This window comes from Sapajus apella, unplaced genomic scaffold (genome assembly GCF_009761245.1).
Source record: "Sapajus apella isolate SASKATOON/1434 unplaced genomic scaffold, GSC_monkey_1.0 scaffold11, whole genome shotgun sequence".
NCBI classification, from domain to species: Eukaryota; Metazoa; Chordata; class Mammalia; order Primates; family Cebidae; genus Sapajus; species Sapajus apella.
In genome coordinates, this window is record NW_022436951.1 from 10,912,060 (window position 1) to 10,938,572 (window position 26,513).

At 39.0% G+C, this 26,513-nt stretch overlaps 1 protein-coding gene across 7 annotated transcripts in view; it reads left to right on the forward strand.

Annotated features, from left to right (window-relative positions):
* The window catches only part of DROSHA (drosha ribonuclease III), a 140,132-nt gene that overhangs the window by 91,960 nt on the left and 21,659 nt on the right, over nucleotides 1–26,513 (forward strand). For all 7 annotated transcript variants that reach the window (XM_032279037.1, XM_032279040.1, XM_032279042.1 and 4 more), the window contains 7 exons: nucleotides 9,299–9,358; nucleotides 10,694–10,793; nucleotides 14,582–14,684; nucleotides 16,651–16,721; nucleotides 22,619–22,663; nucleotides 24,144–24,301; nucleotides 25,665–25,770. In XM_032279037.1, the coding sequence (XP_032134928.1) occupies nucleotides 9,299–9,358; nucleotides 10,694–10,793; nucleotides 14,582–14,684; nucleotides 16,651–16,721; nucleotides 22,619–22,663; nucleotides 24,144–24,301; nucleotides 25,665–25,770 (643 nt within the window). The remainder of the gene's footprint in view (nucleotides 1–9,298; nucleotides 9,359–10,693; nucleotides 10,794–14,581; nucleotides 14,685–16,650; nucleotides 16,722–22,618; nucleotides 22,664–24,143; nucleotides 24,302–25,664; nucleotides 25,771–26,513) is intronic.

Sequence of the window (26,513 nt, forward strand, 5' to 3'; positions counted from 1 at the left end):
TACTGCAACCTCTGCTTCCCAGGTTCAAGCAATTCTCATGCCTCAGCCACCTGAGTAGCCTGGATCCTGGCTAATTTTTATATTTTTGGTAGAGATGAGGTTTTACCATGTTGGCCGGGCTGGTCTCCAATTCCTGGCCTCAAGGTATCCATCTGCCTTGGCCTCCCAAAGTGCTGGGATTAGAGGCCTGAGTCACTGTGCCTGGCCCCACATTTTCTTTATGCAGCCTATCATTGATGGGCATTTAGGCTGATTACCAACTTAACCTTTTTTTTTTTTTTTTAATAGAGACAGGGCTCTTGCTATGTTTCCCAGGCTTACCATCTTAATCTTAAGTTTTCTGACTCATGAACTTGGATGTCTTTTCATTTATCTGTCTTTTTAAATTTTTTGAATAATGTTTTGTAGTTTTCAGAGAGTATACATTTTACACATTTTTTGCAAAATTTATTCTGAAGTATTTTATTCTTTTTTATGCTGTTATAAATGGAATTGTTTTCTCAATTTCATTTTCAGGTTGTTCATTGGAAATGTGTGGAAACACAATTGAGTTTTGTGTATTGGTCTTATGTCCTCCAACCCTGTTGCTCCAGTTTATTAGGTCTAATAGTTTTTTAGTAGATTAGTTAGGATTTTCTTACACATGAAATAATATTACCAACAAACAGCAATAGTTTTACTTCTTCCTGTGTAATCCTTTTACATTTCATTTTCTTAACTTTGTTGCCCTGGCTAGAGCTTCCAGGACAATACTGAATAGAAGTATTAAAAGCAGATCTCTATCTTCCTAATCTCAGTAGGAAGCATTCAGTCTTTCACTATTGAGGGTGATGTTAGCTGTCGGGTTTTTATAGATGCTCTTTATCAGAGTAAAGAAGGTCTCTCCTATTCTTAGTTTGCTGCGTGTTTTTATCATGAAATGGTGTTGAATTTTGTCACATGCTTTTTCTGTAGCTATTAATATAATCACGCCATTTTATTCTTTTATTCTGTTTGATTTGGGGTGTTAAACCAACTTGGCTTTCTTGGAATGCCTCCCACTTGATCGTGGTGTCTCATCCTTCTCATGCTGCTGCATTCAGTTTGGTAGTATTTTGCTTAGGATTTGTGTGTCTATATTCATAAGAGATCCCGGTTTATAGTTTTCTTTTCCTGTGATGTTTTTGTCTAGTTTCATTATAATGGTAATACTGGCCTCATATAATAAGTAAGTTTTGTAGGTTAGCTTTTCTTTTTTAATTTCCTGATTTTATAAGATACCTTCCCATATTAATATTCTCATATATGTGTGGTCTTGAGGCCTTTGAAGCATCTGGGAATGGAATGGCCTAGGTCTATATAAACTCTTTAACGCAGTTTGACAACTGAGTGGAAGAAGTGCTTAATGGCTGATGAGGCTCTGGGGTTGCTTGCAAGGAGGATTATCTTTGTGTGTGAGGTATAGCAGATTCTATTTGGAAAGCCAGTAGAGGAAATTGCTTGAGGGTGGCTTTCTTTTTAAGATGGGGAGTTGAAAAGTGGAATAGCTATGCTTGTCATTCTGGGGATCCAGACTAGGTTGGATTACAGGTGGGCAGAGTAGGGTTGGAAGTGACAGGAAGTTGAGGCAATTACTTCAGCTGCCCACTGACCTCCACAGAAATTCCCAGCAATGGCTGACATGGCTTTTTTTTCCCCCAATAACTCCTTCATATATCAGGCTTTTAAAAAATTGACTTGCTTTCAGTTGTTCTCTTTTGTGGTTCTCATAAGCCAAACCTCTTCAATCAAGAGGTAAAAAGAAAAGCAGGATGGAGCTTTAAAATTCTTACTTGAAAATGATCATATGCCCATATACCTCACTATGATGTTCTGTGAGAGTCGAAGATCAGAAAAGAATGAATTAAAATAGCCCTTAATCACACCCTCAGGGATGGTGTGACCATGGTTTTATTTTACCCTGCGACATTGTGGAGTCTGTATTTTGGCAAGTAGAATCCTATATACCCTACGGCCCTCTAACTTGGCTACATGAACACCATAGACAGGTACTTTTCAATGATGCAAATCTGGATTTAAAATCATCTTTGTCTCATCTTCCCCCACCACAGCTGTTGGTATGTAAGCGATGTCTTTTGATAACTTCATTCGAACCTCATAATTTATGTTTCCTTTTGCTCTGTTACAAAGAGGTGGTTTTCTTGGCTTTCTTATCATGGCAGAAAGGATGATACCTGAGAAACTGTTATGTCTGAATTTACCATTTTGAAAATGATATTACTGACAGAGAATAAACAGATAATCTCTCTTGTCCCTTGACATTTGGCCTTTGTTGCTTGTGTTCAGAGGCTCTTGCTCTGGCTATGATCTTTTTGCTGATGCAGAGTTGACCCCAAGTGTCTGTTCAGAAACAGCCTCTTGGCCTTGGCTGCCAGGGTCTGCTGCCAGTTGACTGCTGTCAGCTAGCAGTCCACAGCTGGGCACAGCTTCTTCCAGAGACTGACCCCAAGTAAGACTGAGCTCCTTACCTGGGCTGTCAAGCATACCTTGTCCCTTCCCTGCGCGCTGATCATCATTGTAAAACTTCCTCTGTAATGCCCATGTAACCTTGTAATATCCTGCTCAAATCCTGCTGGTGTTTGTTTTATGGTACATATTCTTGTTTTTCTGTGGACCCATAATTGTGTTACAGGGCTGTTTTTCTTTACAGGACTGTAAGGATTTTGAAGGTCTATGGCCCTATCTATATTTTTTTCTCCCTGTTCTTTGTAACTAGTGCCTTTCACAGAACAGGTACTCAGGAAATAAGTATTAAAGGAAGGAATGCCATTCATCATACTACTTTTATTCCAGGTTATTTACTTATTGACCAGAAATAGGGCAACAGGGAGATCAAGAAAGGTTACGGTCAGCAGGGCTTTAAATGGCTGGATAGTATCTTTCTTAATCTCATTTGGGATGGGCTACGGTTTACAAAAAAGGCATGAAGGTTTAAAATTAATAAGTAATTTTTGATAACCTGGCTGCCATTAAAACTACAAAACAATTAACTTTTATGATGCTGTAATCTCAAGTGAATATGCCACCCATAGTTTTAAAGAACGTCACTGTTTAACCACCTAAATCTGAGTTAATAGTTATATTTAATTAATTCATGCAAATTGTGATGAACTGTTACCACAAAAAGGGTGTCTAAAGGGTGAGGCATTTGGTGGCATTCAAGTAATCCATGTATTATCAGTAAGACCCTTGGGAAAGAGGGACCAGAATAGTGGCAATGGAAAAAAGGGAAAAACCAAGCCGCCTTGGTTTGATTTTTTTTTTTTTTTCTTTTGGATTGGAGAGAGTCATTGCTGCAAATAATGCATAAAAATCTTGGCCAGCCACAGTGACTGACACCTGTAATCCCAGCACTTTGGTAGGCCAAGGTGAGTGGATCACCTGAAGTCAGGAGTTCAAGACCAGCCTGGCCAACATGGCGAAAACCTGTCTCTACTAAAAACACAAAAATCAGCCAGGTGTGGTGGTGGCCACCTGTAATCCCAGCTACTCTGGTTGCTGAGGCAGGAGAATTGCTTGAACCCAGGAGGCGGAGGTTGCAGTGAGCCAAGATCATGCCACTGCATTCCACCCTGGGCAACAGAGAGAGACTGTCTCAAAAAAAAAAAAAAAATTAGACCAACAAAGAGACACATATGGACTATTTGTTAATGTCTGTGTATTTAAGGAAATGGTAGTTGCAAGTGTTTTGCATTAGAAGCACAGTAATATGTATTAAATATATGTAAATCCCATTGAGTGAATTTACCACTCTAAATGCTTCAGGTTAAATTCCCAAGTCCAGTACATCTGAAATCTTCTGGGTCTGTAGCCTGTCCTCCCTACAAGTGTCTAGTCAGGTGCAATGAGTTGAAGGAATCCTAAGTTGGGTAGAAGTTCCCATTGACCTCCAAGGCCCCCTTTAGCCAGTCACTGCTTGAGAATTGGGATGCCAGAGTGGGAGAAGATTCTGCATACCCTCACTGGATTTGGCTTTCCTTGAGTCAATGGTACCTTACAGTATTTACTGTTACAGGGAGATTGTTATGTTTTATAAAGTGCATTGAATTCCTCAGACAAAATGTGCTGTATAAATGTTACAGTTAATCTAGATTTCATAAGGCCTCCGCTGATTCACTTCTTAAAAACAAATGGAGTGTTTACTGCTCAGTAAACATCTCATCTTGGAGCCTGCTAGTATGTATAAAGAGGGTGATTAAAGAAAGTCTAAACAATAAAAGAAGGAACAAAAAATTTGCTGCTGCTGTGAGGACTGGCCACCACTCTTTCCATTTTTCCAGATAAACCATTGGCTTAGGAATTGTACAGTGTAATAATAAACCAAAGTAGTATTTAATAGCCATTCATATTTATGGCTTATTGCCAGAGGTTAGTGATAATGTAGATACAGAAAAACATGTTGGATATGGGCAAATTATTTAATAAATGGCAGACTCACTATTGAATAAATGTATTTAGAACCGTGACCTTGTTATTCAACAACATGAATAATAATCCAACTTTGTGGGTATTAAAACCCTAGATGTAGTTTTTGTCTCCATGAAAGTTTATAAAAGAAGTTAAGGTAAATCTTATTACGCCATTATGACTTCATTTAAAATAGTATATGACTTAAAGCAGCCAGTACTCTTTGACTGAATGTGTTACTGTTCTTTAAAAATGCGTCAGACATCCAGGTATGGTTTGTCCCCAGCCCTTGCCAGGGTTTCTTGCTTTCCATGTTGAGATTTTTCTGTATAGTTCTTTGCACTATTAGGAAGAAGATAAAGTTTGTGCCACAGAAAATGCATTTTTCTTTTATTGGCTCCTGAAAAAGAATTTATTTTTAAAAAGCTCACTCTTTCTTATTTCTATCCTTACTCAAGACAGTAGCTTAACAGGTTCCTTGAAATTGTAGGCGAGCTTAGGAGTTAACATCATCTTACTTTAAATCATGCCTCTGTTCCTTGATGCTTTCCCCAAGAATGATGGCAGTTGCTTCTGAAGTTCTGGTGTATTTGACAGAAAGCAAAATATCAGTACTGAAAAGTTTCGAAAATATGTTTTTTGTTAATATAATGTGTTGTACTCCACTGTGGAACTTTTTAGTCACTCTTGGCTGGTGTAGTAGCAACAAAAAGAAGTCCTTTAAAATCTAGTATGTATTTGGTAAAAAGAAGAAAAGTTTGTTTTAGGACCTACTCCTTTTTTTTTTTTTTTGGGACATGGTCTCCCACTGTCACCCAGGCTGGAGTGCAGTGGTGCGATCATAACTCACTGCGGCTTTGACCTCCCAGGCTCAAGCGATCCTCTCGTCTCAGCCTCCAGAGTAGCTGAGACTAAGACATGTGCCACCACACCTGGCTAATTTTTAAAAATATTTTGTAGAGATAAGATCTTACTTTGTTGCCTAGGCTGGTCTTGAACTTCTGGCCTCAAGCAATCTCCCACCTCAGCCTCCCGAAGTGCTAGGATTACAGGCATGAGCCACTACACCTGGCCTGCCTTTTTTTTTTTTTTAAACTAAACTATGAGATTATGAATTTGTCAGGTAGACATAAATTGAATGTGTTTTCTCTTCATCTCTCTTTTGTTTTTTCATTTCCCTATTGGCTATTACAATTGAGTATTCCTTATCCAAAATGCTTGGGACCAACAGTGTTTCAGAATTTCTTGGATTTTGGAATATTTGCATATACATAGTGAGATATCTTGGGCATAGGACCCAATTCTAAATGGAATTCATTTATATTTCATATATAGCTTATACACATAGCCTGAAGGTAATTTTATACAATATTATTAATACTTCTGTTTTGACTGCAACTTGTCGCTTAAGGTCAGGTGTGGAACTTTCTACTTGTGGCATCATATTGACACTCAAGAGTTTCAGATTTTGGAACACTTTGGATTTGGGGTTAAGGATGCTTAACCTGTAATTGCTTCCCAGAATGATGTTTTCACATAAATGAAAGGCTATAAATTGAAAGGAGGGTTCAGAATCACTCCCTCGTTGTTCACAACTTATCAGATTTTTCCCATTACCTTTTGTTTCCTGTAAAATTCCAAAATGTGGAGGAATAGTAGGGTAGAAGAATAAACTTACTAATGCAATAAGTGAAATGATAGCAATTGTGCTTAAATTTCCAAGTAAATGATTTGGTAGCTAAGAGTAATTTACAAGTATTTTAAATTTTCTACTGTATCCTGAAACTATAGGGATACTTTATGGAAATTAAGCTGGCACATATAAAACAGAATAATACAGATCCGATCTAATTTTGTTGTAAATGGAGTGATAAGTGTTGAAGTTTTGTGGGAATGGGGGTGGGATGGTGGGAGTTAGCTGGCACCTTGGAAGCTCCAGTACTTAGGGTAGGCCTCCCAGCTGACTGCAGGAATGAGTGGGATTTGGGAGAGGTGGCAGGGAAGGGAGAGGGGATGGTGCCTGCATGGTACAGCTGTGCAGGTCGATCAACATGGAGTCGAAAGTTGCTGTTGAAAGTAGATAAAAGGGGTGGATATGACAAAACTGGATAAAGAATGGCCTTGAAAGCCAGATGGGTTTAGACTTGAAAGGCAGCTGTTGAGTTTTGGGAGGAGAATTTTGTGGGTTGGTGTCAGAGAGATTTAAGAAAGGCCCTGAAGGTAGTGAGGCCAGCTCACGCCCAAGCCTGTCCCTTGCTGTCTGTGCTCAGGCCCCAGGGCCTCTGCGTGTCCCCTTCTCTCCTCAGTGCGTCCCTTTGGTTTTTCTCCCCTTGTACATCCCCAAACTCATATTTTCTCTTTCAGCAGCCAGCCTTAAAATAGACATTCAGGTTCTTTTCATATTTAGCCATCCCCCCAACTTATCCTTTCAAGGCCTCTAGTGAATGCCTGAAACCAAAGACAGTAATACATAACCCTGTATGTACTATGTTTTTTCCTACACATACATACCTATAATGAAGTTTAAGGTATAAATTAGGCACAGTAAGGCGTTAACAGCAATAATAAAATAGAACAGCTATAACAGCATGCTTTCTGTACACCAGACCCCCGTGACATGTAATTTGCCTATGTAACAAACCTGCACATGTACCCCTCAACCTAAAATAAAAGTAAAAAGCAAATAAATGACAGTATGCCAGTATCACAACTCTTGTGCTTTGGGGCCATTATTAAGTAAAATAAGGATGATTTGAACATAGGCACTGAGATAGTACAACAGTTGATCTGGTAGCCCACATGGCTGCTAAGTGACAGCAATAGAGGTGCTTGAAAAAGGGATTATCCTAGGTGGCATAGGGTGGGACAGCACAAGAATTTACCATGTGATGAAGAATAGCATGCAGTTTAAAACTTATGAATTGTTTATTTCTGAAATTTTCCATTTAATGTTTTTAGACTGTGCTTGACCAGGAAACTGTGGAATATGAAACCATGGGGTATGGGAGGGCTACTGTACAATCCCATATAACTTATTACTTCTCCAGCCTACTGTAGTCAAAATCAGGTTTGTCTCCACCACTTCACAGATATCCTCTCAAGGGCCTCAGCACCTTCACAGGACTGAATCAGTGGTCTGTTCTCATCTGACTTGAATCTAAGCAACACTGGGCATGGCTGACCACTTCGCTCTTGAAACACATTCTTCCCTGTGGATCGAGGAGAGCATACTGGCTCCCTTTCCTCCTCCCTCCCTGGCCAGGTCTCCTTTTCTGGCTTCCCTTCTGCTTGACTTCTCAACTTCCCTCTACCCGGGCTCTCCCTGGGTTCATTCCTGGGACCCTTTTTCCCTCTGGCTGCATCCTCTCAAGTGGTGTCATACGATTCGTCACCTAAAATTCTGTGTGGACATTGACCAACCCTAAAGATTCATTGGCAGCTTTGTCCTAGCCCACGAGCAGTAGGTTACTATCCAGCACTCTGCCGGATCTCTCCATTTGGATATTTGATGGGCATTTCAAAGTTAACATGTCCAAAATGCACCTTTTGCTTTTCTCCCAAACCTGCTCCCCTTTTGGCCCTCCCCTCCGCAGTAATGGCACTACTCCACGCGAGCTGCTTAAGCTAAAGCCTAGGCCATGGCCTTCATTCTTTTCTTTCACTTAACCTCCACATCCCAACTGTAGCTATCAATAGTTCTTTTCAGCTGTGTCTCCAGCATGCATCCCAAATCTGACTGTTGCCCGCCCCGCACCGTGACCTCGCTAGCCTAAGCCTCCGTGTGGGAAACTCCTTGCACCTGCTGCAGCGTTCCCCCAGTGCTTCTCTTTCCTGCACTCAGTGTCCACATAGCAGCCAGTGTGGCCTGTTGAAAACCTCAGTCACTTCATGTCATGTCTGTGCTCAACCAAAGGGGCAGTGAGAAAAGCACTTTACCACTGAGGGAAGGTGCTCCATTGGCTTCACTGAGGCGCAGGAGGAGATTTTCCTTGGGCCACCTTCTTGGTCATTTCATACTTCTCATGTTTGCGAACGTGAGAAACTAACAGCCTGTGAGATGTGACTCCATCATATAATAAAAGTATAAATAAAGTGTGATCTATGTGCTGAGGGGGAAGTATTAATTTCGATGAGGGGCACTGGGCAGGGCTTCATAAAGAAGGTAACGTTTTTGCTGGGCCTCAAGGGGTTAGTAGATTTTCAATGTGGCTCATTGTATGGGAGAGAGTGGAAGGCTCTGGGGTGGCAAGGAACTTGGTCTCAAGAGGCACACTGAGTGTCTTAGGGGATGCCTGTTTCAGAGAGTGCCAGGTAGTTTTGGAGCAGGGCCCGATGTGTAGATAGAAAAGGATAGGAGTGGGTAAAGAGACTGAAAAGGCAGATCGGACTTATTTTGAAGGACTTCCGATACTGGGTTGAGTTTAGAGTTGGAGTGATGTAGGACTGTCTTTAGGACATTGTATCAAAACGGATTTTTCAGTGGTCAGAAAAACACTGAATGCATCCTTCTTTCTGTCTTCTACCTGATAATAGTATGGAAATACTAATGATTGTTAGTGAGATATCACCTTGAAGTCTCTGAATGCTTTAAGTCTGGTTCCCAGAGGAAGAAAGCCCCCAGGTAGAAAGCCTGAACCACACAGTATGAAGGAATGCACCCCTCCTTCTCATTAGGCAGGTGCCAGATGCCTGAGGGCTAAGATGGTGGTCAGTGCTCTTAATTTATGAGGAATAGGGAAGGTGCTTTCATTATTAAAGGTGCTAACCCTCATGTGCCCTTTTCTTGCGGGGTGGTGGTGGTGGTGGGGTCTTAGTATGATATTTTAAGTGATCTTTTTCATTCCCATTGTAGGATTAATCACAATGAACGGTTGGAGTTCCTGGGTGATGCTGTTGTTGAATTTCTGACCAGGTAATTAGCCTTTTTTTTTTTCAACTCTTCAATAATTACATTTTATAGGTAACATACTTCGTACTTATTACGTTCCTTTCTTTGTAATTAGTAAAATAAGGCATTGAAACACCATGTATTTTATCTCTTTTTTAGAGCTCCAAAGCCACATGTCTGTGGCTCTTGCCCTGAAAACTTGCACTCACTGATGCTGTAATGAGTGAGATTACAAGATGAAAGGCTGGTGTCTCTGTCCTGTCAAGTATATGTTAAAGTTGCTTACAGCCGCATGAGATCAGCTTGTCTTGGTCTAGATGCTTCAGAGCTTATACTCAATTTGTAAAGAAAGGGATGATATTTTAAAATGTCATTTCATCTTCTAGGATTTGTCTTTGATCCCTTTCTTACTCTTTCTGATCTCAAGGGAAGTAAAGCTTACAAGTAATTTTAATGACCAGATTTTTGTGTGCGTGCGTGCGTGTGTGTGTGTGTGTGTGTGTTTTCTCTCCAGAAGTATTTTAGGATCATTAATTTGAAAAGTAGGGGTAGGAAGCTGGGGCATGGTGGCTCACGCTTGTAATCTCAGCACTTTGAGAGACCAAGGTAGGTGGATCGCCTGAGATCAGGAGCTCGAGACCAGCCTGGCCAACATGGCAAAACCCCATCTCTACTAAAAATACAAAAATTAGCCAGGCATGGTGCTGCACATCTGTAGTCACAGCTACCCGGAGGCCGAGGCAGGAGAATCACTTTAACCTGGGAGGTGAAGATTGCGACATTGCACTCCAGCCTGGCGACAGAGTGAGACTCCATCTCAAAAAAAAAAAAAAAAACAGAAAGTAGGGGGACAAAAGTGTGTTTTGCTTTTCTATACTGCTACAATTTCTCTTTTAAAGGGAGACAATACATGCTTCTCTTAGAACTCCTTGAGCTGTTGTTATTCTCTTTAGGTCATTTCTTTTCACAAGATGGACATAATTAGGAGAAGGGACTCCTCTCTCCAGGGGCCACACATAACTCAGCCCAAGGAAAAGCATTTGTTTCACTCCTAATTTTTAGTATTAAATGTGTTTGCTCTTAGAGTGTGTGACTGATTATTCTGCTCTTTGTTGTCATCAGATTTCAGAGAAATCTTTTAACAGAAATAAATGTGAAAATGAGTGAATGTTCTAGCTTTTAGCACATTCAGATATACTGTTCTTACTGTTTAGCTTTCAATGACTTTTAATCAGATCCTTTAGTTTGATTCAGCTGGTATCCATTGCACAGATACTGTGTGCTAGCCCTGTTTCTGTGACTCAGAGCCACAGACAAAATGTTGTGATGCATATTTATTCATGTGCTTTTTTTTTGTAGTGTCCATTTGTACTATTTGTTTCCTAGTCTGGAAGAAGGAGGATTAGCAACCTATCGGACAGCCATTGTCCAGAATCAGCACCTTGCCATGCTAGCAAAGGTATAGAAAACATCTGCGGCATTTGTAGTTATGTCTGACTTGCTCTTCTTCTGTCCATGCATAACTTTGCATTTGAATAAGTAACTCTTTAGGATATATTAGAGATGTAATATTTTACAGACCAGGAGGTATTTTTGTTGGGTTTTAAGAATCCAGCCTTATTAGTTCTGTTACCTTTGTGAGTTTCACCAGCAGCTAATGAACTCCACAATGAGGTAACTTGAAAACAGATGAAGAAAAATTTGACAGGTGTGCATGAACAGAGTTAAACATTTGGGGAAAAGGAACATGGGAACAAAGCAAAAGAAATATACTGTATTTTCCCTTTGTGTAATATTTCTGTAGTACATTTGTTTTTGATTTACGTTAACATGCCAAATGATAGCTTTGAACAGAATATTCCAGACCATTTTTTATCCACTAGGGGTACTTTATACACCTTTGAGAATCCCCAAATCACAAATCCTATTAAGATTTAGGGTTTAGGCTGTCCCCCTAGCCTCATTGACTTAGCTCAGTGACTAACAGAACCTTTTCTTAATTCAGATTCATGCCAGGCATTTTACTTATGTGATCTGATTTGATGTTTCCATCTCCATATGATGTCTTGTTATAATAAATCATAGCTGATAAGAACATGGACACTTGCACTGACTCATCAGGGTTCCAGTCAACACTCTTCCTCTTACAAACAGGTGGCCGTGGACAAATTGGCAAATTGTTGTTCTCGTCTCCAAGCCTCTGCTTTCTCATCTATAAAATGGAAATGATATTAGCCCTTGCCACACAGCCTGGTTATGACAATTAAATGAAATTATGAGTTTTAATGATTTTGTTTATAAAGTGCTAGGCATAATACTTGTTTATAGTAATTATACAAAGATGTTAATAATTTTGTAGGGGCTGTTTTTATTGGTGCTACCCATGTTCTTGTGATAAATCCTTACATTTTTATTGACCTCTGGGTTTATTTAATAGTAGGTAGAATGGTGGCTCTTAAACCCCCAAACACTGAGGATCCACTGGAAAAGCTTTTGTGGGTTTTCCCTAAAGTAATTTGTATATTTTCTTCATTTTGATATAAAAGTTTGATTTTGAAAGAAAGAGTAGATAAAGCCCATCCTAGCTTTATGACTGGTTTCTTAATTGATCTTGCCAAGGCATTAATTATATTCAAGATGTGGTTAATTTTAGCTTATGTGTTAGCAAGAACACATTGTTTTATTTTATTTGATAACACCATCATTGTAACTACAGTGGTAGGCTTTGAACTGGTTTTGGAGGCATTTGAGAAAGTAAATATTGATGTCTTAATGAAAATCTGTAAGTAGCCAGGTAAGCTAACTTGGCTTTTAGCAGGCCCACAATGAATGAAATTTCAAACTGCTTAAGTGTTTGGTAGATTTAATTGTCACAATGCTTCCTGATCATTCACATAAATGCCACTGGAAGTACATATTAATAAGTAGGTTGTCACTCCGTTCCTTACTGTTTTTAGTTTAGGATGTAATGGAATGGCATAATTGTTTTTCAAACACTTGTAGGGAAGATATTTACAAAGTGTGGGGAATTGCCATGGCATGAAAACAAAAGCTTTTCTATAACCCATTGGGTGCTGTGCAAAGCCATGACTAATGACAGAGTTTGTCCCTGCAGGGAATATTCTATGTGGTCTTCCTGCACCAAGCCCAAGCCTTGCCATTCCCATAGTACTCAACACCCAGTGGCTGCAGCAGACGGCTGTGTGGTCCGACTTTCTTCTGTCTAGACCCGTAGTCCTTAGCCGTTTGGGAGGGAAGGGAATTGATGGAAAATTGTTGACCTCTTTGAGAATCTAATGAAAGCTGTAGGTCACCTTCCAGGCTAATGAACATTGTAACACATAAACAGTAGCATACCACTCTCTCCTTTTTAAAAGTTGTACTAGTGCCTACATGGAAAAATAAGGATATAGAGACTAGAAGAAGTCAGGAAATTCACATCGCAGCACTCCAGAATATAGTAGATGTTTATAAGATAAAATATGGCTTGCAGTCTGCTCACAAGCAGGGCTCCAGAGATAGCAAACAATTAGATTTTCCCAGTGAAGTTGTGAAACAGATGAAATTTACATATTCTAGTATAAACTCTTGCACTTTGGGATCAATTTTTAAAAAGAGATATTTTCTGCTATTGCATTTGCGGTAGTCAAAACTCATTTGAGTGTATTTTATAATCACGGATTTCAAACAGTACAAACTACTGCAGCATGTATGTCTTGTTTTTATTGTCTTTGTCTTTTTCCAATATAAATAAATATGGATATTTAACACACATACTGAGACACACAAAATGTATGTCTTTTGTCTGAGGACTGGTGGAACTCATATTGTCCTAAGCTGTTCATTGACTTGTGATTTGTTCCATGTTATGTGGCACGTTATTGCTTAGTATTTATTGAATTGAATTACATGGTGATGGAAATTGATTTATTGTGTATTTATGCAATGTTTGTATCTTTCTTTTTTATGGGAAGAATTATGATTTCTATTTATTCAATCTCAGGAGTTTTATAAAAATTTTCTTTCACATTGTGTCTAGTTCTAAAAGGCCAGAATTGATTTGTGTGTTGTAATACCATGGGATAAGAAATAAGCAGCCGCGGAGATCAAAGTAAAGGAAAATATGAGTAAGATAGTGAAATGAATCCAGAGGTAAAGTTTGTATGCACTGACGTATTCATCAGCCCTACCCCTAGAACGGGGCCACAAATTTGGCTGTAAACTCTCCTGAGGCCAAATCAGAAAAGGAAACATAATTCATTACAAGTGATATTTTCAAAGCCCTTAAGATCAATCCAATTCATTGCTCAGAAGATCTCACTGAACCCACAGAGATATGAGTATGGAAACCTCATAAAGGGGGACACAAATGCAAAGATATCAGACTCCCCCAAAAAATTAAAAAAAAAAAAGATTTAGAGGTATAAGGCATTTTGAAGTCTTCTGAAGGTCTTCACTCTACCACATAAAAATCTATTTTGGGCCAGGTGCAGTGGTTCACGCCTGTAATTCTAGCACTTTGGGAGGCTGAGGCAGCTGGATCACCTGTGATCAGGAGTTTGAGGCGAGCCTGGCCAACATGGTGAAACCCTGTCTCTATTAAAAATATAAAAATTAGCATGGCATGTTGGCTCACACCTGTAGTCCTGACTACTTGGGAGGCTGAGGAAGGAGAATCGCTTCAACCTGGGAGGTGGAGGATGCAGCAAGCCAAGATCATGCCACTGCACTGAGAGAGCCAGATTCTGTCTCCAAAAAACAACAACAAAAAGTCTGTTTTATGCGGTGCTGACATTGTCAGTACCACGTGACTCAAGTCAAAGAAGTAAAATTGACTTTCAGAACTTTGGGTTAGGTTTGCAATTCTCTCCCTAGGCATATTGGATGAACCCAGGGACTTAAGGTCTCGTAGCAGAGTCTTATTCCAGCCTGGGCTAGTGCTTGGTCTGAACTTGAAATTGGAAAGTTCAGATCTGATCAATTCTGAACCCCACTTGAACTATTGGAGTTTGTAGAAGGCTGTTTGAGAAAGAACTGAGTTAGTCAAAACCGAGCCATATGTATAGGACTTCTAATGAATGATAAACTAAACTCACTCTTAATATACCCATATGAGGCCAATAGATTTGTAACCATTCTCCCACTCCCATCTTGTCTCCACACCAACCCTCTGCAAGAGATGGTGAGTTACTGTAGTTAAGATTTTGGCAAACTCTTCCTTACGTTTTGTCATTTTGAATGTTGCAGAAACTTGAACTGGACCGGTTTATGCTGTATGCTCATGGGCCTGACCTTTGTAGAGAATCGGACCTTCGACATGCAATGGCCAATTGTTTTGAAGCATTAATAGGTAATTTCTCTCTTCATAGTCTACTTTCTTGCATGTCTAAACAGTCTGGAGAGCACATAAAATTTAGTGTGGAAACTTGGGACAGAATTACATGTTCCCAATGCACATGAGGTTCCTAGTATGACACCTACCACCTTATATTATAGTTATTTTAGTTCTTTCAGAGCAGTGAACATGTCTCTATTTTTTTTTCGTTCTTACTGCCTGAATTGGTGTCTGATGTCATGTAGATGCTTATGAATTGAAATGAGGTGAATTAATATGCAGATGGATTACTTTCCAGATTGATTCAAGATCACATACATAAACAAACAAATTAGGTTGCTGAGAGAATCCAGTGTTGCTTTTGATTAAACTATTTGTAAGATTTCTGTTTTAAACATCTTGAGAACATCACATTTTTTAAATCCCAGGGTTTCAGTCTGTATAACTTATTGATTCACTTGAAGCAAGACTGATGTTGACATTTCACTCCTCACTAAGACACTTCACTTCCTTGGCTTCTTTTTGACTGTAACCAGAATACAATTAGCTGTTGGTACAGGAAAGTTAGAAGAGTTGATTAGCTGGTGATTGCAAGTATGTGTGCTTTACCATGAAATGTTACAGTAGATTGACAATTTGATTTTTTTTTAAGGTAAATGATCAAATACATTTTCAGAGGGCTTTGTTCTTATCATTTTTGCCCTCTTCCTTTGAAAATGAATATAAAAGCTTCCCATTGTAGTTTCATGCTGATGATAGTGGCAAGAGAATGTTTAATAATTATTCACAATCTTTTCACAGCTATGTCTGTTTTTCACAAATATGTCTATTTTCAAAGAATTTGTCACATGGAATTACTTTGCTCTGTACACATAATATTTTTGACAGTTGGTGTTGCCATTGCCTCCAGAACCAGCCAGACATGATTCAATTTCCTGTTCTATCATTTATCAGATCTGTATCTTTGGCAAGTTACCTAATCTCTTCGATCCTCAGTTTCCCCATCTGTGAGATGGAGATAGTATCACTTACCTCACAGAGTTGTTATAATGATCTTAATATCCGATTCTGGCAGCATCCAATCCAGAGCAAAGCTCTACTTCCTTAAACTGTCCCCCTAAATCAACTGATGTGAGCCTAAGTCCTCTAAGTCGTTTCTAACACCCTCCTACTGAAGTACCCCGTGAAAGTGAAGATAAGAATGTGGAAATGCTTTGCATGGTACCCAGGGCATAAGTGGTCCCCCAACCACAACAATTACTGCCCCTGTTACTCTTACTATCATTGTTACTACATCTGTCAAGAAATAATAAATGTCTTTAGTTGTCAGAAGCCCTGATAACTAAGTGCCTTAACATTTTACATGGAAAAGTAGCCTTTCTGAAGACAAGTGTAAACATTTGATTTCAAGAAAGTATGACTACTCCATTTCAGAGTTAATTGATACCCAGTTAAATTGTTATGATAGTGCTTCCTGGTTATGATTCATGCCGTGTGTGTGCCCAGTGCTTAATTATTTCAAATTAAAGGTAAAGCTTTCCCTCATATTTTGTTTGCAGATGCCTTCATTGATCTATTTTTTTTCCTTAGGTACCTGTATATATTTGGTCTGAAACATAAAACTATCAATGCATAGAATACAACAGAACATTTTCTTTACTAAAGTCAAGTATTTGTGCATTGTTCCCTTAGTAAGGGTTTATACCTTTACCCTTCATGATAGTTAATCTTCGGCCTCTCTTACTTACAATATTAGATTTAGATTTTAGTAAATTGAATTTCATATTATTTCAGTCTAATTTGTAACACAAAATATAGCAAAAAGAGGGAAAATGTCACTTTTAAGACAGTTGCTTCTGAACATGCTGATTTGTTTTCTGTGAGTGGTTTTTGGCCTGCCTCTTTGCTTTTTATAGAGATACGTAATTTTCTTTGACTACTGATGGAGACTCCGTTTTGGCCTTCTCTTCCTTTCGTCTAGGAGCTGTTTACTTGGAGGGAAGCCTGGAGGAAGCCAAGCAGTTATTTGGACGCTTGCTTTTTAATGATCCGGTATTTATATGGAATCATTTGAAGGATTTTATGTTCTATATCATTACAGAAGATTTTATTTCAGCTGGTATTTGTAACTTGAAGAGAATATAGGAGAAACAAAATAGCCAAATCTGCCATAGATGGGACATTTAAAGTAGACCAAAATAGCTTATGCAACTCTTGCAGATGGAAAGTTCCATGGACCTTTACACAAGGAGTTTTTCATTCACCTGAACCTTGTTTTTCCTCATGGTCACTTACAAATTAAATATGAAAACGAATATAATAGGACTTCGCTATTTTGAAATGTCTTGAAGTTAATTGTGATTTTATATTTTAGAATCATTGGGTATCTATCCCAGGCAGGCTTAGTTGAAGTAATAGCCTTTTGGCTTTTCAGTGTACGATTTGTTTTTATGTAAATTATGTAGACTAGATAAATGTTTATTTACTTTAGAAGGTTCATAGGGAGTTTCTGATAGGGGTATGAATAAAGAGTATGAAAGGACTTTTTTTTTTTTTTTTAAAGCAAATTGTAGTTTAAGAAAAAATGATAGAGTCTAAAATAGTTTCTGTTGTTACTTAAACATTTAGCTATTAATATTGCCAGAGACACCTTTTTAATCCTGCATGTAATAGAGCACACTGGATGCTTTCTGCACCAAAAACAAGTCAATTTAATATTTAAAGGGTGAAGCAACTCTGTATTCCAAATTGAAATGTCATTATAATTGAATGAAATAGCCCTCATGGAGCAATAAAGAACACAGGAAGCCAGTTTTAAGCCGCTGTGAAACCTTCAGCTTAAATGGCTGTCAGACGTTATTACTGTATTACTTTGGGTAGTTTTTAAAAGAAGGATCAATAGTTTTGAAAAATATGACCTGGGCAACGTTCATATCTGGTAATTTGATTTTTGTATTTGTTTTTCTAGAGATATGTGATGATTTTTACATGTGTGAATTTCCTCATTATGGGAAGGTTATCTACAGGTGTTCTGTGTCCCTCATTTTTACCCTGCACATGTAAACACATGTGCATCTTGATTTGCGCCTGTAGCAGATGGTGTGTGTTTTAAGACCTTTTCTCAAATCTTAAATTTTCTTTGTTCAGGCCTTCACCTTTTGTGGGTCATTTCAGCAAGCTCTTTGCTCTCTTTCCTTCCTGCAGTCTTGCCTCTGTGCCCCCAGCACCTTGCAGACTCCTTCCCCCACCCCCATCTCTTCCCTGTCCCCTTTTCCTATCTTACCCGCATTCCCCAGTCCACTGTGTTCTGTTGTTCTGTTTTGCTGCAGTTTTCTATTTGTCTTCTTAATTGCATCAGTGTGTGTTTAGATTCTTTCCTCTTTAAACTGCTTCTCTCCCAGTTGTCTGCTTAGCGAGCTTATCTTGTGTTTCCAGTACCTAGTGCAATGCTGGTATGTGCAGTGTTTCATACACATTTGTTAGAAGAGTGAAGTGAATATATGAATGGATGAAAAGCAGAGTCTGAACATTATCTTACAAACAGAGTGGTTGAGATTCTGAATTTGTTGTTGTGTGCCTTTTGTGAAACTGTACAAGGCTCACAATGTAGGAGTTTTCTTTTTTAGTATTTTGAAGTACACAAACTTAGACACTCTGACTCATTTGACATCTCCATTTTGGTTTCCACCTATGAGTTGTAGCATGTGAGAGATGGGAGCGAACCTGTGTACTTCTTTTTTTTTGAATAAGGCATCCTGAAAGCCTAACCAGCCAAAAACAGCCAGGGACAAACCTGTAGGCAACAAAGTCAGGTTGATTGGCCGTGTTGTGGGAGTGGAGAGAGGCATCCTTTGTGAGGCCTGGGCTGGTGCTAATTCTCAGGAGGTTCTTGGCTCTGGCCAGTTTAGGGGCAGCAAGAGATTACTTTGGGATTGGGTGCTGTCAGGAGGCAGGGGCAGTTTGGCAATTGAGTGTCTGCAGTGATCCTTAGTCAGAGGGTCATAATGGCATTTCTAGCAGCTGCAAGACCTTGAGGGAGACATTGTTTCCTGTTCACTTAGCTGCTGGCTTTATCTATGTCTGTCCTCCCAGTCTTGTAAATAGCAGGGCTGTTTTTTTCTTTTTCACCCTGAACTGAATTTTACTCTTTCAGCCACGGTTTTGCTGGTTTTGTATTTTGCAAAGTCTTTGTGTAACCCTTCATGTTTAACCCAGTACGCTCAGATCCATTGTTTCATTTTGATCAAGTCAATGGCCTGCTTACGGAGATAGAGTGGTGTTGGCCAGGCGCAGTGGCTCACACCTGTAATCCCAGCACTTTGGGAGGCCGAGGTGGGCGGATCACAAGGTCAGGAGTTCAAGACCAGCCTGGTCAATATCGTGAAACCCTGTCTCTACTAAAAAATACAAAAATTAGCTGGGCCTGGTGGCGGATGCCTGTAATCCCAGCTACTGGGGAGGCTGAGGCAGGAGAATCACTTGAACCCAGGAGGTGGATATTGTGGTGAGCCAAAATGGTGCCACTGCACTCCACCCTGGTGACAGAAAGAGACTCTGTCTCAAAAAAAAAAAAAAAAAAAAAAAAAAAGGAGTGGTGTTAATGTAATTTTTCCTGTGCCCCTGCTTTCCACACCTTTTCTCTTTACACATCTATCCCAGTGTCTCTGACTCAAGCCTTTTCTCTGGAGCTCCAGCAATTGGAAAAAGCGTCTTTTCAAGTTGCCTTTGGGCGCCTTCTCAGAGGCGTTCCGCAGATACATTTTTCCAACATGTGCAGTATTGAATCCGTCGCTTTTAACCCTAAACATGTTTCTCCTCCCTTATTTTTTATCTTCTAAACCAGAAACTTTAGGATTTATTTTTGTCCTAAGCTTTCTTCTCCTCTTATCTGATCAATTGCGAAATTCTATCAATTCCGACCCTACTATTTCTTGAAATGTGACCCTACTGCTTTCATTTTTGTCCTCCTCATTTGTCTCTGGAACCCTTTACCCGGCTGCCATTCCCCACCACCCTGTCCATCACTCATACCACATGTAGCGTTGTCTTCTTTTCAATGCGCAGATTTGGTTATGGTCTTTCTTGCTTAAAATCTTTGGTTATAACTTCCCAAGCTCTATGTACTGCATACATAGCATTTCAGAGTTTTCAGAATCTGACTCTCAGCTGTTTTTTTTTAAACCTTTTCCATTCACTAGGAATCACCTTCTCATGCCTGTGTACCCTAAGACTTACTATTTTTGTGTTTCTGGTGCCCTGTTTTTGATTCTCACTCTCTACTGATTTGCCAAAATCTTCATATTCTCAGGACACATCTGAAGAGTCATCTCCTCTCCGAAGCTTTATCTGACACCTCAAGGCAGTTTTCCTAGCACTTATATGTATATATCTTATTATTACCAAGTACCAGCTCGGGTGTAGAGACCCCCACCCAGGCGGTGCTGAAGGAAATGAGAAGCAGACACCCAGATAGAACGGCAAAGTGGGTCTATCAGGAGTGGGGACAGCAGCCTTCCAAGCTGAGAGCCTCAAGGGCTGACAGCATTCCAGGCTGAAGGCCCAGAGTAGACTTTGACCCACAAATTTATTCTCCTAAACAGTTGATCATTATTAACAAACAGGCGTTCGGTATTTTCTCATAACATGAAACATGCCAAGTAGGCAGCAGGTGCCCGCTTACCACTGATCACAAACAACCTAAGAAGTATTATCCATAAGGGAGCCACAGGAGCTGGGTCAGATAGCTTAAATAACTGTTTTAACAGGTATATAATATTTGTATATTGTCCTGCCACTTTGGAATGCCCTAAATAGTTTTCTGCCAGCGAGGGGCCTGGTGGCTAGGTTTTCCTTGCCATTGTTCTTCTTAGCAAACAATATATTCTGTCATACACTCAGCATTCATCAATATTCATAAACTTAACATTTCTCAACATCAATATTCATAAACTTAACATTTCTCAACACATTACTGGGAGACTTACCACAGTGTAATAAATTGTACTTATTTACCTTCATTCTTTTCCACTAGGGCCCTTTGAGGACAGAGCTAGGTATTCAATAAAAATATGTTACATGAGCAGATGACCTGATCAGAATATTTTCCAGAAGAGCCAACTAAGGCTGGAGACCTTGCCTAAGGTCCTTGAGCCAATAGATGGTGGCACTGGAGTTCCAATCTAGATCTTTTCTGTAGATATTCTCTGACACCAAGGTGCAGCAGAACCTTAGCTTGGTGTCTACAGGGTAGATTAAAGGAAATGGACAGAGTTGCATTAGTCTGGCCATGGCGTGTTATGCTATTACACCAGGATGAGTGGCAGCACAATGAAAGGAGAAATCACAGTCTTGTTTGGGTATAAAACATGAAGGAGATAGAAGAAAAGTGAATCAAGATCCCTGGGAATTTTGCACCTTGGAAATTGGGTTGATTGGAAGAGATGGCTGTTTATCACTGTTGTTGTTGTCATCATTGTTAAGAGTAGTATTTTCAATGGGCCAGCTCTGGGTTTAATGCTTTGAGTGCATTGCTCAGGGTAGTTGTCGGAGAACAGCTTGAGTAGGTCCTCCAGTTACCTTTGTCTTAAGCTTGAGGACATGGAAGCTGAGAGAGGTTAAGTGACTTGCCAAGATGGAATCAGGATTGGACCTATGCAGCCTGTTTCCTAAGCCTGCCATCTTCTGTAACAACAGATGCTCTAGTTTAAGGAGAAAGGTGAACAGTTATCATTTGGTCCTGTTACATATGCGGTAATAGGTGCCCATGTGGTATTTAGAGTTACGCACTGGGAGCTTAGGTCAGTGCTGCAGCCGAAGTGAATAATCCAAACTGAGGTAGTAGTTAAAGCATTGAAAATGATGGAATTCTCCAGTGGCAATGGTAATGAATAGGTCAGGCAGGGGCTGAAGTTTGATAAATGTCCACTTAGGGTGAAAGGAGGAAGAAAAAGAGCGTTGAGAGAGAATTGTTAAGAAGGTAAGAGCAATCAGTATAATCTGCACTACAGAGATGTCAAAGATTTCCGAATTGGTTAAGAAAAGTTCTTTAAAGTGCCCCGAAGGAAAGTTTGATATTTAAGTGCTTTTAAAAATTATTATTTAAAAAACCCTGAGTATATTTTATTAAGATACAAGTTGTAGAAGTAATATTAGGTATTTTACTTTATCACTCTGTCACTAGTGGCACTAAATTTTCCTATACTTCTTCGCCTCCAAAAAATATATATATATTTTTTTCCTCTTAAAGAATGTTTTTGTTTTTTATTTCAAAAATCTAACATCAAGGTCGGCAAATAAATTCAGTCAGAGGCTCCCTAGCATCTGAAACTAAAGGAAAAACACTTTAATCCTGAGGAAGTTCTCATTATAACTGCATCTAGATTTAACTCCGTGGATAAAATAATGTACTAGGGGTTTCTATAAAATTCACTCATTCCAGTAGTTTAAGTAAGCATTTGTAGTGACCTGCTGTAAAAGCATGACCTCATATAAAATCCTATGAAGACGACATTGGATATTTTCCACTCCCTCTTAAAATATCTCAGATGATAATGAATTCATGCCTAAAATAAAGGACATTTGAGATGAGTTTTAATTACAAAAGGCACAGCTGATGTACATTTCTGGATAATAGAGAAAAATATGATTAAAGAGCAGCTTAGTGCAATGTATTAGGTTAAGCAAATGTGTGACTTAGTTTTAAAAGGTGTCTGACTTCTGGGGCTAGAGGTGACTCTCTTCCTCCCTAAATAGGCTAATTAGAGTCACTGCAGGCGATTTGAGTGGTGAATACACTTACAAAAAATTAGTTTGCCAGCACTATTGAATTTGCCATAAGTGGAGTCAGCATCTGAAATGGTTCAGTATTTCAAAAAATGACATTTTATTTAGTACTCTAGAGTGCGTTAAATGGCTCCCTTGAGCATTAAAGGCATCACTCCATTTTCCAGGACCTGCGCGAAGTCTGGCTCAATTATCCTCTCCACCCACTCCAAGTAAGTATGACCTCCCTGTCTGCAGTGAGCTTTATAACCCCAGCTATTCATGTTACTTTCCTTTGCCTTCTTTTCCTTTCCCACTTTTATCTTTTGATTCTCTTCAGTGGCATTATGCCTTTAAGCTGAGGTGTCAGACCTGGAAAACTCTGGAACAAATAGTAGAATGAACCCATGCATTGTGTTTATGTGGTCTGGAATGGGGGAGGGGAGCATTGGGAGTCATCCTTCCTCAACAAGGAGGGAAGAGCTACCGTGTAGGTATGGATGCCCCACCACCACTAAAAGGTGATACTCAAAGTGTTAAATGTTGACTCCCGTATATTCCCACACTTGCTATTGTAGGGAAAGTGTTAATAGTATGAAATCAAGTCTGAGCATACTAAAATAGTGGAACAAATACTAAATTAACTTTGTTAAATTATAGTCTCATCTGGATCTTAGAAATTGAAAGCCTGAATTCAGAGTGTATAAAACTTACTGTAAATTAAAAAATTAGCACAGTGTGATAGCTTTTCACTCCCGATTTTGGAATTTGAAAGGTCTACATATAGTGGTGACACCTATGTCTCCAGATGGCTTAAGAATTCTTACTATTCTTTGCTTTTTTTTGTGTTTTACTTTGGGATATATGCATATATGTAAACATGCATATGTATCCGCATGTATCCATATTTTTATATATGTATATAAAATAAATGTAAGAATAATCGCTAGTGGTTCAACTATCATGAGAGGATTTACAGTAAGAAATGACATTAATTCAAAGTACTTTAAAAACATTTTATTAATACATGAGTGCCCAAAGTTGTTGAAAGTGTTCGTTTTAATCACGCTTTTCATATTTGCTCTCTGCCAGTTGTTAAAGCCTCATTGTTGGAGCACCACCTGTCTAGTGGTATAATTATCTCCAAAGTACATTGAACTCTGTTTTAATGATGCTCATTGCCAGAATAGGTTGGTCCCTAGAAAACACAGTAGTTAAATTATTTTAATGCAGTCATTTTTAAAGGGCCACATATACATCACCTGGGAACGTGTCAGGAAAGTGGATTCCCAGTCTTGACTCCAGACACAGGAAATCAGTAACCTTGGGGGCAGGGCCCAGCTGACTGCATTTAACATGGATGCTAGAGTTTGAGAACCGTTGTTTTACTAGATATTTATATTCTCTACCAGCTGTTCTTCAGCTTGCATCTCCTTGGAGAGTTAGTATATTACTTGGGATTCTAACCTATCAATGTACAGTACTTGGCCTTGAAATTTGATAGAAGATTGGAAAATGTTATTTGAACCTTCTTTAAATATTAGATTTGTTTGCCATTCGAAGAGATAAGAAAGGAGCTTCCATGCTTTATTGGCATTTCAGAAATTTCGCGCATAGGAGAAAGAATTTTACAAAACACTGTCCTAGAATTGATCATTACACTTATAACCAAAAACGAATAAATGATTTTTATTTATTTCTATTTTCGTGTAGCTACAAGAGCCAAATACTGACCGACAACTTATTGAAACTTCTCCGGTTCTACAAAAACTTACTGAGTTTGAAGAAGCAATTGGAGTAATTTTTACTCATGTTCGACTTCTGGCAAGGGCATTCACGTTGAGAACTGTGGGATTTAACCATCTGACCCTGTGAGTTAAAAGTACTCTTATAGTCCCAATGTGACCATTTAGATGAGGCAGTCCCAGACCTTTGGAGCATGCCCTTCGAAGGAATTGGGATTTCAAATGTATTTCCAGGAAAGTCACATTGTGAGATGGGTGAGCAGACAGACCCCAGTGTGGACCCGGGGTTATGCTCCAATTCAGTGTTTTTGGTTCCATTGTCATGCATCTTGTTTCTCTGTGAAGTTTTAAGAAAAGTGTGAAGGAAGTAAAAACTTTTTCCCAGCAGGGACAGATATTAAATATTTTCGGTTTTGTGGGCCATGTGGCCTGTGTGCAGTGATTTGACTTTGCCAGAGTAGCATCAAAGCAGCCGTTGATGAAATGGAAATGAAGGAGCATGGCTGTGTTCCAGTAAAACTTTATTCTTAGAAACAGACTGTGAGCTGGATTTGGCTCTCTGACCCCTGCTCTAGATCAATGATTTGAAGGTGAGCTAGTGAAACAATAAGAAAATTAGCAAAATTTTCTTTGGGGTTGTTTTTTCTTCACTTTATTTACTCCCCTTTCCCAAATCAAATATTCCCAAATCTCTTTAAATTATAAAGACGAAAGATGCTTACCATAGTTTTTTTTTGTTTTTAAGTTTGGATTCCACCTTTGAATAATACAGTATATTATTATTATTACTATTTTTTTCCTGACAGGTCTCACTCTGTTGCCAAGGCTGGAATGCAGTGGTACGATTGTGGCCCACTGCAGCCTCCTGGGCTCAAGCACTCCTCCTGCCTCAGCCTCCTGAGTAGCTGGGGACTATAGGCGCGTGCTGCAATGCCTGTCTAATTTATTTATACATATTATATATATATATATATATATTTTTTTTTTTTTTTTTTTTTTTTTTTGATAGAGATGGGGTTTCTTCATGTTGCTCAGGCTGGTCTCAAACTCCTGGGCTCAAGTGATCCACCTGCCTCAGCCTTGCAAAGCGCTGGGATTAGAGGCATGAGCCACTGCACCTGGCCAGAGTATATATTTCAATAAATTGAGTAAAGAAAATTCTTGGACCTGTTTGCTTTCTTTCAAGATTGTTGTTTGTATTATGCTTGATTTTTCAATTTGCACTCTTCAGCTTCTGACCAGGCAGCGTTTACCAATCTTTATTTTGGCAGTCATTTAATCCTTAGATATTCACTTTACTCTTCTTTAAAACTCAACCTATATTAACTCAGATCTCTTCTCAATCGAGGGGCTTTAGGGAGTTCTATTTGGTTTTGTACTTTAAAACAAAATTGTCTTTTTAAGTCATGCCTTTTAAAAAATTCTGGGTGTTTTTTTTTAAATCCATAAATGCTTATTGATTTCTTTACATTGATATTTCTTTTTCCAGAGGCCACAATCAGAGAATGGAATTTCTAGGTGACTCCATAATGCAACTGGTAGCCACAGAGTACTTATTCATTCATTTCCCAGATCATCACGAAGGACACTTAACTGTGAGTTTGTTAAATCACTTCCTCCAATAAGATTTCTGTAAAACAGAGTGACGATTAGAGGGGTCAAATATATCTATGTAATTGATTTCTTACTCTTAGTGACTTTAGCTTATCACATGGCTTTGTTCATTTCATTGTGCAAATTGTATACAAAGCACATATGCAGTGACAGCTTATTTTATACTCCTGCCTGTTCTGTGCAAAACATTGAGTTAGGCCTCATGGAAGGAGCAAAGATGAGTTGACACCAAGTCTATTTACAAGGAGCTTAAAAGTATTAAAAGAGATTAAAGCTTAAATAAATAACTACAAAATAAACAGTATACTATATATATGTATATATTGTGTGTATACATGTAGATACACACCATAGAAAGCGTAAGTTAGTATAACTAAATGCAAAGTAGAACATGTTAAATATTATGAAGAAGCCTAGGTAAATTGCTGCACTTGTGCAGTTTAGGAAAATACGAGGTTTCTTTTATCTGTAGAGTTCAAAGAAAGTTTCATGGGTATAAAACGATGTTTGAGCCTTTAAAGATGGTTAGGGTTTGGCCATTGGGATTTAGTGGTAAGAAATGTCTGTGCAAGGGCAGTACACACACTGGGACTGCAGATCAAAAAGGCATGGCGTAAAAAAATGAGAAGACTGAGAGGCCTAGGGACTTAGTTTGGTTAGACCCTTGCAGAGTTGAAAGGGAGTTACAGAGACAGGTTTGATTTATAAACAGAGTGAAATGGTC